We start from the raw sequence: 16,816 nt of genomic DNA, 5'->3' as shown, positions 1-16,816 counted from the left end.
CGTCTTACTAATCCATCCAATGGGAACAGAACCTCGCCGACAATTCACAGAATGTGTGTGAGAATTCCGCAGAATAAATATTTATACAAAGCCGAGCGCGTCGCCAGCAGGTGGGATACGTCTGACCTACTATTGTAGAGAAGCCATTTTTCAGCTTGACGTTGTGATACTTAAATACAAATTCTTTCTTTTATCCCATCTATAATATCTCAATAATAGGAGATTCCCACACTTATAGCGGGTGATTCAGGTTGGCTCGCTCTGAGGCAAATTAGATCTGGGGACCTATTGCGGGACTGTGGATGCGTATGGGTAAAAAATACACATGCGCAAACCCGATGTGCTAACGCCTTTGGAGAGTATCACACTCGCAGGGCGGTCGCATGAGCAGGGGTTGGGGAACGGGCCGGGGCAGGGGAATGATCAGTGTTTTATGGGATTCCCCATGAAACCGCCGGGTGTTGCCCTGGGAACGAAGGAGGGTCTATTCCTGCTTAGGGCGGACGGCTAACGTCACAGGACATCAGCGCTCGCCCCATTTGGCCACATCCATTCGCATGCCAGGTCAGACATTTGCACAGGGGGGGGGGGGGGGCGGACGTTCGCTCGCCAACGACGTTTCAGCGCTCATTAAGTAGCGAAATTCGCTGCTAACCGAGCCAACCTGAATCACCCCGTAGTGATGGCAAGTCAAGTCTGTCAAAAAGTTTATAAAACTAATTCCTGATTATAAAAATGGAGGTATGCACCATAATTAGCTATTTCCTGCCATAGGCAAATAAATGCAGGGGCGGTGTTCTGGTTGCATGGAAACCCCCCTCCACTTGGAACGTGCCTTAGATTATGACAATAGCACTGGTATATAGTATGATCAATAGAGCTGCCACCACATCATGCAGTGTAAGGGACAGAGCGGAGCTGCTGCACATGCCCAGTGTACCAGCTTCTTCTACCACATTTACTGTATGTGTGGATCTGAGCCCTCAAACATCGCAATGGACCAGAGAGTAGCTGCCAGGAGGAAGAGACAGGAGCCTTACAATGAAGTGGGAGATTGTGAGCTTAGAAAGTGCAGTACTGGTTCTATTATGTTTCTGTATTTATTTATTATAAGTTTAACCTTTTCCTGACCACTTATGTTATTTAAATGTTGGAATTAGAATTAGTGAATTAGAATAACCCCCTTACTCCAATGCGCTGCAGAGTGGGAGATTTTGGATTACATTTGGAAACCCCCCTCTAAAAATCCTGCGTTTGCCACTGCCTGCCTATACTAAAATGTCACTGTCAATTTTAAAGGTGAATTGACCTTTAATAAACTGATCAAGTAATGTATCGCTATTTTACCAAGGTTTCTTCTGATGTTCACACCTTGTACTGACATTTTCAGTGATAAAACTAACTTTAAGCTAACTTTAAGACTAAAAACAAACTTTAGGTGCAATTGTGGCGATAAATCGCATCTAAAAACATTGACCCCAAATAATTAACATCAGGTCAGATGCGATGTGTGTTCCTGTGTGCATCACATCGGACCCTGTGGGTTGCATTGGCTGCTGGAGAGGTGTCCGATTGCAGCCAAGGCAGACATGCTCTTCTGGGTTCGCATGCAATATCATATGCAAAAGTTATACCGTACGATATATCGCATGCGATCTTGCCGCCCAATTTTGTTGAAAGACATTTCCATTGAACCCAGTGTCCTGTACGAAAGATGTTGACGATGCGCATACCCGCCAGTTGTTCATCAAGATGGTTCGTCAGCTGTGCATGCAGCTCAATTTGGATATCTTTAAAAAATAGTCTAAAAACTGTAGCTAGATCTTTCGTCTGTCCTCAATATCTTTCGTCAACATCTTTCGTCCAGGACACTGGGTTCAATGGAAATGTTTTTCAACAAAATTGGTCAAATTTTTTTTACAGTGTGTATGGTGCATCACTTTGGTCAATTCAACCAAATTGGCCAACCATTGTATAATCTGTGGCCCTATTTTAAACAACCTAACTCCAACTGAAATGAATGACCATCGATTGGAATGGGTATGGGTCATTGGTTCGATCCCAATTTAGGTCAACATGCATATTGGGTCCACCACTGAAGTTCGGCAGGTCTTAAGTCGACACCCGAGATAGGTCGATTGGGTTGGAAGGTCGACCTAAGCATTAGGTCGACAATGGCAAGGTAGACAGTCAAAAGGTTGACATGAGTTTTTGCATTTTTTTTTGCCGACAGGCTTCTCTCCGCAGCGCTGTGTGAGGGATCCTTAACGGATCCCTCCCAGCATGCTTCTCGGCCAGCGCCGTCTCTCTGCGCATGCGCAGAGCGACTCCCGGGTCTCGGACCCAGAAGTCCTGGGACTGTGCCGCATCACAAAGGACAGCTTTTATCGCAAGAGCTGTCCTTCGCGATACTAATCACTTATGTTAGTGCATATGTGGGGCAGTACGGATGATGTAATGGTTAGCATTTCTGCCTCACAGCACTGAGGTCATGGGTTCGATTCCCACCATGGCCATAACTGTGCATACTTTGTATATTCTCCCTGTGCTTGCGTGGGTTTCCTCTGGGTACTCCGGTTTCCTCCCACAATCCAAAAATATACTGGTAGGCTAATTGGCTTCCCTAGAATGTCTGTGTGTGCGTGTATATGTGGTAGGGATTATAGATTGTAAGATCCACTGGTGCAGGGACTGATGTGAATGTTCAAATATTCTCTGCGGAATATGTGTGCGCTATATAAGAAACTGCTAATAAATAAATAAAAAATACGTACGATTAGTATGGATGGGATAACGAGCGATGTGTGGTGGAGACGGGTGGCGGATGTTAGAACATCCCGCCCCCAATCTATTATCTTCTAGAAGGTGTTATTAAATAAAAAGTAAATTCTGATTCGTTGCTATGCGCAACATCCCATCTTCGATAGAACTCCCATCTTAGTACATAAACCCCTTGGAGGCAAAAGTAAGGTGCTTTTTTTTTTTGTAGGGGGCTATTGACAATGACTCACGGTCTGTCCTAACATACATTACATGACAACTATAAGATTTGCATATGACAAAACTTAAAGCGGTTTATTGTCCTGCTTTGGATGTGAGCAGGAACAGAGCATGGCTGCCCGGATTGACTCTGACAACCTCCATCTGTCGTTGATCTATTATCTCCCTTTAAAATCCCAGCCCCGGAAAGTGAAAGGACCAGACCCTTGACCCCCGTGTCTCTGCAAGATTTTTTTCCAATGAAAAGTACGGTTGCTGCATTGCAGTGCGGAGCAACATCCCACCTCTCCGCTAGCACTGCTGCTCCACTTTCCTTTAAGTGATCCTTACATATGTTTATGTGTGTCTTATTGCCTGCATCACTTCCCATCTGCCCCTGTTATCGGTTAGCGAAACCACTCTCCCATCACTCCCTCGCTGAATATATATTCCCCCCTCTGTCCTCCTGCTCTTCCCTAGATCTACTTTGATGCCTCTCCAATTCCCTCGTCCCCTATTCCTTTCTTACACGTCTCTGACTCTGGCTGTGCTGTGACTATCAGGATTTCGCATCCCCCCCCCCCTTGTCTTTCCCCCATCTTCCATGTCCTTTACCGCTGTGCCTTGTAAGAAACCTCTCACCCACATCACAAGCTGTCAGTGCTGGAACGCTTTTCATTAAAACAAGCAAGAGAGAGAGAGATTGGCCGGCGTAAGGCAGATTCCTGCAGTTGCGAGAGACCCTAACCAGAATTGTTTTCTAATTGTTAATAATGGAATTCAGGAGCCTCAATAATGAGACGCATCTGGAAAGTGCTGTTGGAATAGGCAGCGCTCCCTGAAGATTAGCTGCTCAGAGCTGGAGGGTCTGAGAGCAAACTCCTGTGAGCAGGAGAAAGTGCTTATTTGCTGAGAATGCAAAACAGACAATACAAGAGATCCTAAGATGCACATTGTGTCTATGGCTACGGTTCCATTATTCTCCTCTGCAACCCGTTATTCCCTGTCTATTAGTCCACTGTATGATTTTTATTTATTGGTGTTTCCTGAAACGGCTAATTGGTAATCTGAGCTAAGCAAATACTCATTTGTGCGCTGCCTGGTCTACAGCGCATCCCCGCTTCGTAGAGGACAGCATAGATTGTTAGTGCATAATAAGTTTGCAGAGTGAATGCAGCAAGAGAACGTAATTGCTTTATTTAGAGGTACCCGGAGATCTGGAGCATCTAGCAATGTGGGTGGCGATTTGTGCATTTTGTCATACACCCAAGTATCCTGTGTCTGGGGTACCAGTGGCATCTTCACCCCCGGAGAGCGCAGATGCCCTCTGAGAGGTCTGCTGTACCAACCTGTCCCCCAGGAGCTGACGGAGGACCATCCGGGCAGCTGTGCCTGCTGCAGGAGGATTGGACTTTATAAATAGCCACACAGCCAAGAGACCGTCCATACTGAGGACCTAGGATGCTAATTGGGATTTTATACACCGCGGAACGATATTGAATATATATGTATACCGACCTCCTCGTCTCCTCTCTCTGACATGTTAGATATCACTTTCTGCAGAACTTAGCACTACTTTGGATCTCCAGATTCATCCCCGCACCTTCTCGCTTCATGTCTTCATTAACCCCTTCTGTCTGTTACGGTTGACCCGCAGTGTTCCCACATCACTGAGTTTGGCTGCACGATAATCTTGTGATCTAAGATATTACATTTAAAAACTGAATGCAGTGTGTCTGTGATACAGAAATATAAACCGTTGCAGTATAGTCATTGTATTGTAGTAATAGACTATGCTTTAAGAAGTGTGAATAGCGCGCTTCTTCAATCAATTCTGTATTACATTGTGTAGCAGAAGTCTTGTTGATTGATCTCTATGGCTACGTAAGGCTATCTTATCTCCCTGGTGGTCCTGGGCCTCTACGTTAAAGAACCACAGAGATTTTCGCATGACCTTGTTCTACTTGCTGAATTGTGTGGTCCAAACTTTTTTTTTTGGTGTCATTGAATTGGTGTCACTGCAGCAGAATAATGTCATTTTTCCTATAGATGATACAGTGTCTATAAGAACAATGAAGAAAGTGCATTAATTCTCATTCGTACACACTGCACCATCTAGCACCATTGATTATTATCAGGGAGTGTCATAGTTAATTTTGTACAGTCTTGAATCTGCCGCACAGGAAACTCTGCAAGGGGCAAGAATATATTCCAGTACTTCCCGACAGCAGGACTCTTGGCACCAAACTGGGGATCCCCAACTGGGAAGAACAATCCTATTAATTGTTACAGTTTTGTTAATAGGCTGTAATATTCAGTGGTTCTCGCTTGCCCTTGTAAGGGCTTAATAATTATGACTATGTTTTTTTATGATAATCTGTGGCTGCTAGGAATTGGGCACCTTTTAAATTGTTTTTGCTGACATTTTAGATGCAATAATAGATGATCTGACCATCTGGTTTTCTCTTCCTGGCTGTCCACAGCACTGTGTATTTGATGTACGGGGGTCATGCTGAAAGTGTCTCTCTGATTCCTCCCTGACCTGTGTAAAATAAGCTATCAGCAGTAAAACCATATCTGCTTGGTTGATGACGCATAGTATTCAGCCCTGGTCTAGTCTTGTATGGAGAGGCAAAACATGTCCAGAAAATAATAAATCTATGGAATTTTTATCCCCATAATACCCCATTCTAGGTTATTTGCATAGATACATTCACTTTGCCTTTCCAGAGATATGATATACTCCTGTGTAGCCTTTTTATGTGATACTTGGGAGAATTGACATGAAAGGGAGCCCAGGGGTAGGTGAAACTAAACCTTTAATTAGTGTGGGATGTGTACTGTGAGCGGGGGAGCAATGCAAAGTACTGAAGGAGAGATCAAAGGCAGTAACAATTTGAATTTGATCATTCTAAATACAATGATGTTAAATTTCAGCTTCATACTGTAACCTAAATATATTCCATTTGCAATCATCAATAATTCATCGCTCTTCTCCCTTTAACGCCTAAGCCCATTGACACAGTCGTCGGAGCATGGTGGATCACCTGTGGCTTGGATTCTTTGTACGTTGTTTGCCGATTTTTGATGTAGAACACTATTTACAAATATATACTTAGGAACAGGATTAGATCAATGTGACCGACCAATAGTCTTTGTGTGTAGAAGAGTAACGAAGGCGGGTTGGACTTTTTACAAGGATCCTAGAAGACCAATTCTAGGCCCTGCTGAGATCCAGGCCAAGGCACTTGGTCGGAGAACCGCAGACTGAGGAGACTTCTGTACTATAGACTAGTCCAACTCATAGAGAATGCAGACTTCAAGCAGTGATGACCCCAGCTACTCTCAGAGTTCGCCACCCCGGGGTCGCAAAGCCAGATGGAAAGGCGTATACAGAGGGCGCTGGGGGGTTGCGGACAGTTGTTCTTTCAGCGGGGTGCAGCCTACTCCAGAAGAGCAAACACCCGAGCAGACCAAAAAGGAGAACAGGGTTATTGTCCTGTATTTGGACCTCTCTTTTCTTTTACTTCTAGAACTTAAGAAGATGAGTATGACGCGAGGGTGTCTGCTGTGCATCAAAATCACTATGTTCATCTTCAACCTCATCTTCTGGGTGAGTACAGTGGCTCCAGTCATGAAGTTATTTTGCTTTTGCCTCCTATGTCACCTTTTGACAAAAGTCAGGCCTAGTGCTGGTGGCATTCCATGCAAATGAGTGGGAGGAGTTATGTTCAGAAGACATTTGAAAAGGTTTAGCAAAAGTTAATAAATAAAAAAAAGGCATGGTAAATGCTATGTTTTAGTTCATAGGGGATTATTCTGATTGACTCCTTTGGATGCAAATTCGCACCCTTGTGAGTCAACCAAACCCCGCCTTACGAATGGGCCTTCGTTCCCATAAAGCCCGATGTCCACCCCCCACCATCGGAACAAAGCCAAATTTGTCCCCTTCCGATCAATGTTGAATTAGGCCCATTCATAAATGGGCCCAGTACTCCTGGCTGCCCTGTTTACCTAGTGCAGGGATGGGGAACCTTCGGCCCTCCATCTGTGGTGGAACTACACATCCCAGCATGACTTGTTACAGCTTTGCCATGTGGCGATGTTACAACTGTTGCAGAGCATGCTGGGATGTGTAGTTCAACAACAGCTGGAGGGCCGAAGGTTCCCCATCCCTGACCTAGTGTAATGCAAAGCTTAAATCCTTAAACTTGCAATAAAAGATCCTGGAACACACTCGGTGCTACTTGCGTACACAGAAAAGCACCCGCTCCACAATTTTCTGTTTTATTTGTAATTACTTTTTTTTTGCAACATAATTATATCTTAAGCCCGTGAGTCAAAAATAAAAACGTGCTGCGGTAAAAGACAGATTGCCTGATATTCTGTCGGCAATGACTTTTCCACTGAAATAATCACCTTGTAGTCATTCTAAAATATTGGAAATGGTGCTGCAAGTCTGATTAGAGTTACTGCTCGTACCGCCAGCAGCCGGAGAGGTGTTTATTAAGTTTACTGTGCATTCACTGAAGCGAGAAATCCACAGCACGCTCACTGCATACGTTTTGCTAAATATGTTTTTTTATGATTGCTGTTGGTCCTTAGGGTGTACATTTGCACAAGGCCGCATATACAGAGTCGATGTATGGGGATAAATGACTTGGGGTCAGAGGGCAGGGATCTTGCAGGAGGCATAAAGAAGAGGAGGATTCTGGGAAGGGGGATTCTCATTCTCTGCTTTCTTTTCCAGCTTGGAGGATGCGGTATCCTGGGAGTTGGGGTTTGGCTGGCTGTTACCCAGGGAAAGTTTGCCACCCTCTCCATCTCTTTTCCTTCGCTTTCAGCCGCCAGCCTCTTCATGGTGACGGGCTCTGTGATAATGGTTGTGGGGTTCATCGGCTGCTTGGGTGCCGTGACAGAACACCGCTGCCTCCTACTGACCGTAAGTCATTAACACTTGCCAATACAGCATTGAAAAGGGCGAGATATCTGTTGCCCACTTAAGATTTTTAAAAAGTTGGATTCCCCCAAAAAGAAAAGGAACTGGAAGCAGGAAGAGCTTTCTTAAGTAACTCCTATAAGAAAGCTGTTCTGTGTCTCAAACTGCCATACCCATTCTCATAAGTGGGGTATTCAACATGCGGTCTTCCGGCTGCAGTGGGACTAAACTGTTAAAGGGAATACTGGGATGTGTATTCCACAGGAACTGGATGGGGCTGTAAGTTGAATACACCTGCTATATAGACTGCAGGGCCGCCAATAGGGGGGTGCTGTGGGTACAGCTTTACTGGGCCCCGTCCTCTGGAAGGGCCCAGGCAGCTCATCTTGCCCACCACAACCCCCCTGACTGCCTTTGCTGCACTGCGCTGAACAAAGCAGGTCCCGGAGCACAGGCTTATTCAACCCAGAATGTCGGGGGCCACTTAAAATGCTGCAGCTGCTTTTGAGCCAATCAGAGCTCTCGTACAAGCTGCCAATCAGCTGCAAGCTCTGATTAGCTCACCAGCCGGAGCTGCATTTTAATTGGCCGCCGGCATCCTGAGTTGAAGAAGCTTGCGCCCTGGGACCTTCGGGCTGCAGCTCAGCAGACGAGGAAATGGGGGAGCAGGAGCCAGGTTGTCAGGTGAGGAGAGGAGGGCCCGGGGCCCAGACTGGAAATGAGTCCCGGGCCCCAAAATTCCTGATGGCAGCCCTGATAGACTGCATTTCCTCCACACACACTTTGGTCACTGCTCAGGTGGAGGCGGCCATGTTTGTGCTGTTCACAAGTAATAATATTGTATGGGACAGCTATAGGAAAAGGCTTCCTTTGTATGGGGGAACATTCAGAACAAAAAATAGTGATAAATAAGATTAGGCATTATTTCAATAGGAGTGTTAATACAATGTTCAGGAGGTACCCACCCATAGGCAGCCACAGTCCCAGACATGGGGTGATTTGTATCACCGGGATGGGACAAGTTGTTGGTATAATAGTACTAGATAACTAACTACACACAACTTCCCGCAGTTACGATGAACAGGTCTGCGATAATCGTGTTTTATGGGCCTGATTCAGAGTTGATTGCAGATGCTAAAGGCCCATACACACTGGGCGATTTTGAGCTGAAAGCAGCTCAAAACACCAAGTTTGAGCGGCTTTCAGCTCAAAGCCACCCAGTGTGTACGGCCTAGCAATGAGCGGTGATGCGTGCTCCCGCATCTGCTGGTGAGCGGCTTTGTGGAGCGGCAGCTGCTCATCTGCTGGTGAGCGGCTTTGTGGAGGGGAGCTGCTCATCTGCTGGTGAGCGGCTTTGTGGAGGGGAGCTGCTCATCTGCTGGTGAGCGGCTTTGTGGAGGGGCAGCTTCATCTGCTGGTGAGCGGCTTTGTGGAGGGGCAGCTGCTCATCTGCTGGTGAGCGGCTTTGTGGAGGGGCAGCTGCTCATCTGCTGGTGAGCGGCTTTGTGGAGGGGCAGCTGCTCATCTGCTGGTGAGCAGCTTTGTGGAGCGGCAGCTGCTCATCTGCTGGTGAGCGGCTTTGTGAAGGGGAGCTGCTGGTGAGCGGCTTTGTGGAGGGGCAGCTGCTCATCTGCTGGTGAGCGGCTTTGTGGAGGGGCAGCTGCTCATCTGCTGGTGAGCGGCTTTGTGGAGCGGCACCTGCTCATCTGCTGGTGAGTGTCTTTGTGGAGCAGCAGCTGCTCATCTGCGGGTGAGCGGCTTTGTGAAGGGGCAGCTGCTCATCTGCTGGTGAGCTGCTTTGTGGAGCTGCAGCTGCTCATCTGCTGGTGAGCGGCTTTGTGGAAAAGCAGATGAGCATAGCGCTGAACTATGCAAAGCCCTCCATCCCCCCACTGACAGCGCCGGGCAGGGGGAAAGCTGGTCAGTGTGTATGCACTGAGCGGCTTACCCCCCCCACGATCATCGCTGTCCATACATGCATAATCACCCAGTGTGTATGGACCTTTACTCTTTCTCAAATTGGCAGAAGCAGATGCAACATGTGCAGAATTAGATTTGGGTAAACTGAAATATACACTGCAGTGTAAAAATAAACCAGGCAGTATTTACCCTGCACAGAAAAAAACTCCCCCAAATAAATCTTACTCTCTCTGCATATATTACATCTGCCCTCACTGCAGGGCATCATGGTTTTATCCATTTGAGTTTTTTTCACCTACAATCAACCCTGAATCAGGCCCCATGTTGTTATTTTTTTTCTTTTTTTTAATGTGAATGGTGTTTTTGTTTCTTCCATCAGTTCTTTGTGGTGCTGCTGATCATCTTCCTCCTGGAAATTATCAGTATGGTCCTTTTCTTCACCTACAACGATGACGTAAGTGCTCCATATTTCATGTAAATGGTCTAAACCAGGGTTTTTCAAACTCGGTCCTCGGGACCCCACACAGTCCACGTTTTCCAGGTCACCCAGCAGGTGCACAGGTGCACTCATTATTCACTGACACATTTTAAAAGATCCACAGGTGGAGCTAATTATTTGACTTGCGATTCAGTAAGGAGACCTGCAAAACATGCACTGTGTGGGTCCTGAGGACCGAGTTTGAGAATTTGTGGTCTTAACTAAAAACTAAACTACTTATTTTAACAATTACACATCCTCATATAAAAGATCTTATTCAATAAATGTGCAAAAAAATGCACTATTACTAGGGGGTAAGTTCTGTGCAAGCTACAAACGTGTTACAGTGATGGCGTCTTTTACTAAGCATGTATTAAAGAGGCAGCTACAGTATATTTATTCCAAATGTGTTTGTATTGCACAGAATGACCCCTTTAGAGGCAGCATCTGAGGAATGCAGCGACTCTGGAATCCCCAACATACTAAATTTAGCCATTGTTGCCATGAGGTCAGGGCTGCATTTACTGTGTAGGAAACCAGGGCAGAAGATCAGGACGGCACGGTTCAGCAGAGAGCACACAAAAGGCTTTTTGTAGATTTTATATCATACTTGCCTACCTGACCCTCTCCATGCGGGAGAAAATGCTCTGTTCCTGGACTTACCTGGTAATGTATGATTGCCATCACCTGTGGGGAGCTAATTACCTGTGGGGAGCTAGTTACTTGATAAGAAAGGTGTTTCACCACAGGTGATGGCAATCCTACATTACCAGGGAAGTCAAGGAACAGAGCATTTTTTTAAATTTTTTTTAGTCCCGAAATTTTGACACAGTCGACATGGAAACTGAAACATAGCACCGCTTCCCCTCGCATGTCTTGCTGCACTCGGCATACTATTTTATTCTCCCTCCGTGCCCTAGTGGATGGTAGGGCATGAAATACCGCCTGTCGGCACATGTCGGCTCAAAAAAAATGGGAAAATCCCCATGTTGACCTTCCCCATGTCGACCTGATGCTTGTGTCAACATAATAACCCATGTCGACCTTAATGCATGTCGACCTAATGGTGTCGACCTAATGCTTGTCGCCCATCTGCTTGTAGACCTAGTGACCGTATCCCACTTTAAGAGAGACAAAGTGGAGATTGAAAATGGGACGATTCAGACCCGTTAGTTCGGGTCTGAATTCGTCTCCGTATCCACTGTTGGGAGGTCGGCGCATGTGCGACTATGTGCATGCGCAAACAGAGCCGTTCCTTTCGGACAGGGAGGGCAGGCGGCGGTAGCAGGTCAACTCGCAGCATTTTATGGGCCTCCCCACAAAAACAATGGGCATTCCCCTGGGAACTCAGGCAGGTCAATGCCTTCTCAGGGCATGCTGCTGACGGTCTGAATCAGGCCCAATGCACCAACCAGTCAGCTGCTAACTGCCATGTTACAGGCAGTGGGACAGATGCACCAAGCTTCAAAAAGTGATAATATGGAGAGTGATAATCGACCAGCCAATCAGCTCCTTACTGTCATGTTTCAGGCTGTATTTAAAAAATGACAGTTAGGAGCTGATTGGCTGGTTGCTTATCACTCTCCACATTATCACTTTTTGAAGCTTGGTGCATCTGGCCCAATGGGTGGGACGCAAAAAAGTTTAAAATTTTCTGAGGGTTGGCCGCGGTCAGCATATGCCCCAAGTCTGGAATGCCCAAAATTCCGGGGCTTGGATGCGATGGGCAGCGCCATTTTCAAATCGGTGTTGCCCATGGAAGCCTATATGCGTCTATCGTGGATTTTTGCTGTGAGGGATTCAACCGGATCCTTTCCAGCATCCCCGACGGAGCGCTCTTCATTCAACGAATGCACAGATAGGACTCTGGGTCCAAAACTCGGATGTGCTATCATCACAAAGGACGGCCGTTACCGCAAGAGTCGTCCTTTGCCAGACTCTTCATGCATATGGCGTTACTAGATGCCGGTATGCTTGCTGCCTTCTGCCCTGTGCTTAAATAATGACAGGAACTGATTGGCCAAGCATTGACACTTTTGCCCATTTGTCTTTTTTTTTTGCCAACCACACATCTCCTAAGAAGGAGCGGAGGGGGTGCTGAGGCAAGAACACATAGCGCACTGTAGATCATTATAATATATAGCTCAATCACTCGCAATGCCCAGGGCAGTACAGCTTATTAGTGTCCAATATCTTCAGTCGTGAACCATTACCGGAGCTTTGCCCGTATGTGTGATAATGCGATCTTCTTCTCTGTATCTTTCTATTGATTAGAACCTACTGTAGAGACAGACAATCAGTTCCAGAACTACGAACAGAAATAGGATGATTTAATCTATCAGGCTATCTGTTCTCTGTGTAATGTTATATAGGGAGAGCAGTATAGTGTCTGATTGTATTGTGAGGTGAAGTGTTTTGGTTCTACAGAATAATACTGCAGTAACCCTGTCCGGGTTGCCAAGGCAGTGCTGACACGCCCCTTAAACCGCATAGCCACACCCCCTTCAGTAGGCGGTGCTGCATTGGAGGAGGGACACACCTCCTAGTAGTGGGGACCGGTGGAATTCTCAGCAGCCCTGTATGTTGGAATGATATAATAATGTATGAGATTTCCCCCTTAAATCATTTTCATATATAGACATGTACTCGAGATGCTGAAACATTCCCCATATACGTAAGCTTTAACGTTCTGACTTTTGTGCTTCGTATACTGTACTTATTTATATGTTCCACCTGCACTCACCCAGTGTTCCTTTCTCCTGCAGTTTCACAGTTATGCGCAGGATGACCTGAAGAAAGGGCTTGCACTCTATCAGACGGAGGGTAACCTTGGACTGACCAATGCATGGGACATAGTGCAGACTCAGGTAGGCAGCAGGAGCATTCTTGGTGACTAATACGTCTTTTACACCAAAAATCCCGGATCCGACCCGGCATTTGGAACACGGATCCAAGCCAGGTCGGATCCAGGATTTGCACCGTTTACACTGCGGTGCCTACCCGCTGTGTATACTGAAGCGGCGCTTGGAGATGACATCATCTCCAAGAGCCGGGACTGCGATCACCCCCGCCGGGACTGCCGATCGCCGTGCTGGGGGCAAGCCCAGCACAAAGGTAAGCCGCTGCCCCCATCCGCAAGGTGAATGGATGCCGCACACTGGCATCCATTCACCTCCTCCCTGCCGCCACTGCTGTCTGCAGAGTACAGCAGACAGCAGCAGAGGCTGTGTGTGCCCCCCATCCAACCTGCGGACGCTGCGGTCCACAGGTTGGGCTTCCCCCATTGATGTCTCAGCATACTCAGGGGAGTCAGGACCTAGGTAGAAGTCACATGTAAAGGGACATGGGTGGACCCATTTACACCGCCGCTGACCCGGGTTTTTGCGGCGGTGCAAAAGGCATATACCTGATCAGGCTGTGTTGTCCCTTATGCCTCATTTAACATCAATAATGAGAATAGCTACAACTTCGTCACAACATGTAAATACTTTGTGTTTTTGTATATTTGTGGTTTTGTGCTACTGTATATATTGATTGTAAATATGCAATAAAAAAACAATTATTCTAATGTAAATATAAAGCTGTTAGCATCCAATATTCCATAAAAATAAGCAGAAAATAGAACCAGAGCTCAGTAGAAGTCTTAGTCGGATGCTACATATACCACAGTTCAGTCTATAATGATAAAATGCATTACCATGTGTTCACAATCACACACAGTATCTGCTGCTTACAAGGAAGCCACAGCTGTGCTACATCCAGCTGAACCAGAATCAGGCAGGCCCACTATTTGCACAAAGTGAATTTGATATATTTCTTTCCATTTTTCTTCCAGTTTCGATGTTGCGGAGTGAAGAATTATACTGATTGGTTGGATGTGCGGAACAGCACGCTTGTGCCGCACTCTTGCTGCACGGAGCACAGCGCTTCCTGTCAGAGCACTCCCAGCACCTGGTGGAAAGACGTGAGCCTATTTTTATTCTCTAAAAATTGAAAAATGTATAAAAAATCGGAAGTCAGGTTCTCTATGGGGACCAGTTCGGGGGGTTCCCGGTTCCGCTCTGCTGCCCATTGCCACTCCACAGAAGCTTCTGCTCACCTAGAATTTTATCTATGCTGTGGGGACATCTCCAGGGACAAGTGGATGTGCGCTGTAGGGTGACCATCCATATGCTACAGTGTAGTGATTGCTGCTTCGTGGTTATTCCTTCATGTGCTTCATATAACAGTACAGCTCTCTGTGTGAACAAGTGGAGCCTTGTTTGATTTGTCATACCCATTACATAGCCATGAAGTCTTGCTATTTATGTGTTGCAAAAATGACTTGCCCTAAACGGTTCCCCACTGCAAATCCCACCATTCCAGACTCTCTCCATAAAGTGTGTACTATTATTACTTAGTTACCCTGTTCCAGCGCTGACCACTACATCTGGGCCCTGGCTGGGAGATGTTTTACAAACTGCATTTGACCAAGTTTGTGCAGTTCCATCTTCCCAGGTCTGCCCTGATATATTGAGCTATTCTGCTCACGGTCTCCCCATCCGTGTCACCCTTTTCATGTAGATTGTAAGCTCTCATACTACTATCATCTACTACCTGCAACGGCAGCTAACCCTTAGGCAAGGCTGCCACTAGAAATTGTGGGGCCCGTGACTGATGTCTAGACCCGGGCCTCCTCCCCCCTCCATGACACATAAGGCCCTTTGGTACTCACTCACCACCCGGCTCTGCCATGCTGGTCACTGGGAGGGAGCAGGGCAAAGGACAGCCCCCACCTTCTGCTGTGCTGCCCCCGCTGAAACTCACTGCTCCCGAAGTGCTTGTATAGGGGCGCAGGCTTCTCCTCCACCTCTGGACCCTGGCGGCTATTTAAAATACTGCGAAGACTTATGAGCCAATTGGAACTTGGGGCCCGGCAGCTAATCAGAGTGGCTGCTGGTAGGCAAGCTCTGATTGGCTCACCAGACGGTGCCGCATTAAATGCGGAGGTGAAGGGAGAAGCCTGCTCTCTAGAATCCCTTCGAGAGCAGTGGGCTTCAGCATGGGCAGCTCAGCGGAGGCAGTTAGGCTTGTGGGTGGGTGCGGTGGGTGGAATGAGTGGCCGAGGCACTTCCCGACATGCATTGGATCAACCGTTGAAGGTCGACGGGGAATAGGTCGACATGGCTAAGGTAGACAGGGTTGGAAGGTCAACACAAGAATTAGGACGACAATGCGAAGGTCCACAGTAAAAAAGTTCGACATGAGTTTTTCACGTTTTTGTTGAGCCGACATGTGCCGACAGGTGGTACTATGGGGGTTATTCTGGTTGACTCCCGCCACCCATTCGCAAGGTGGATTCGCACGCAGGGCTTGCGAACACAGTAACATCCATTTGCATCCTTGTGGTATCTGCCCCCATCATTCGATGGTCGGCGACCATCAAATGATGGCGAAGGTGCACGCAATATAAAAGTAGCTCTAAAGGCACTTATTATATGCGTGGACGCTCAGGGGAAGTGGGCGGGGCAGCTGGTGCACGCCCAGCATTCTCATGGGAACGCCCATTAATCCCATATGCTAATGGACCAGCCTGACAATGACTCATACCCTTTTAGATCTAATCCTAGTTTGCCATATCTAGGACATTGCACGATTCCATTTACATTTTTGTGAACGTATGTTTTTATTCTAATACATATAACTCCCAGAGCCACTTCTCTTCTGTCAGCTGGATATTATTCCAGTAACATCTGGCATATGCTGGGCCACTGCAGCACATCCGCCCCCTTCTCTCCCCGCTATACATAATGGCCCTCCTCTTCTACAAGATGGCCGTCATATTTCCGTCACCGGAAGTGGGAGCCATTACGGAGCGCAACGAATACAAAACCATCCACATTTATTATGTTTTTTTTTATTTTTTATATATAAATTTATGAATAATTGGTACTTGTGTAGTTTCACGGCACCACCGCGCGCACAGTCTGTGTTTGAAACTTGGCAGCTTGCCAGACTCTGTGTTTAACTGTGCGCGTGCCGCTCTAGCTGTTCTCAGCGCAGCGCGTGCCTGCTTTACATATGTAATCTACGTTATCAGCGTAGCGCTGGCAGCAGCAACGTGCGCTGCCCAGCGCTGACAGGTCACTAATACTTGTAGTTCCACAGTAAAATAGACAGTCCTGCACACCGCTGACAACGGGGGCATGTAAACTGGACACCCCGGCACACCGCTAACGTACGGGGCTTCTAAACTAGACACCCCGGCACACGCTAAAATTTAGACGCTAAAGCGTCTAAATCCAGACTCCCTGCACGCCGGCACACGCTAAAATTTAGACCTTGTTAATTCCACTATCCACGCCACCCCAAAGTGTGGCGAGCGGACTCGGTACGCGTCCGACCGACCTTTTCATACCCCCACTATCCACGTCGGCGTGGAGTTGATTTTATAAAGTGTGGCGAGTGTAACGAACCACCGAGCCCGAAGCATGGCGAGCGCAGCGAGCCCCACGAGGGGA

The 16,816-nt window shown here is 47.1% G+C and overlaps 1 protein-coding gene across 2 annotated transcripts in view; it reads left to right on the top strand.

The window, feature by feature from the left end:
- The window catches only part of LOC146042410 (tetraspanin-4-like), a 62,526-nt gene that overhangs the window by 33,101 nt on the left and 12,609 nt on the right, over window positions 1–16,816 (top strand). The window contains exons 2-6 of one of the 2 annotated variants that reach the window (XM_083162394.1): window positions 6,513–6,592; window positions 7,730–7,921; window positions 10,218–10,292; window positions 13,082–13,183; window positions 14,152–14,280. In XM_083162394.1, the coding sequence (XP_083018520.1) occupies window positions 6,524–6,592; window positions 7,730–7,921; window positions 10,218–10,292; window positions 13,082–13,183; window positions 14,152–14,280 (567 nt within the window). In that variant the 5' untranslated portion in view covers window positions 6,513–6,523. Of the gene's footprint in view, window positions 1–3,353; window positions 6,593–7,729; window positions 7,922–10,217; window positions 10,293–13,081; window positions 13,184–14,151; window positions 14,281–16,816 lie in introns of those variants that run through there. The other variant, XM_083162393.1, reaches the window with a different exon arrangement.

The sequence above is a fragment of the Crinia signifera genome, chromosome 19, assembly GCF_055691185.1.
Source record: "Crinia signifera chromosome 19, ASM5569118v1, whole genome shotgun sequence".
Classification (NCBI taxonomy): Eukaryota; Metazoa; Chordata; class Amphibia; order Anura; family Myobatrachidae; genus Crinia; species Crinia signifera.
Note: the sequence above shows the minus strand (reverse complement) of the source record. Positions and strands in the feature narration are given on the sequence as shown.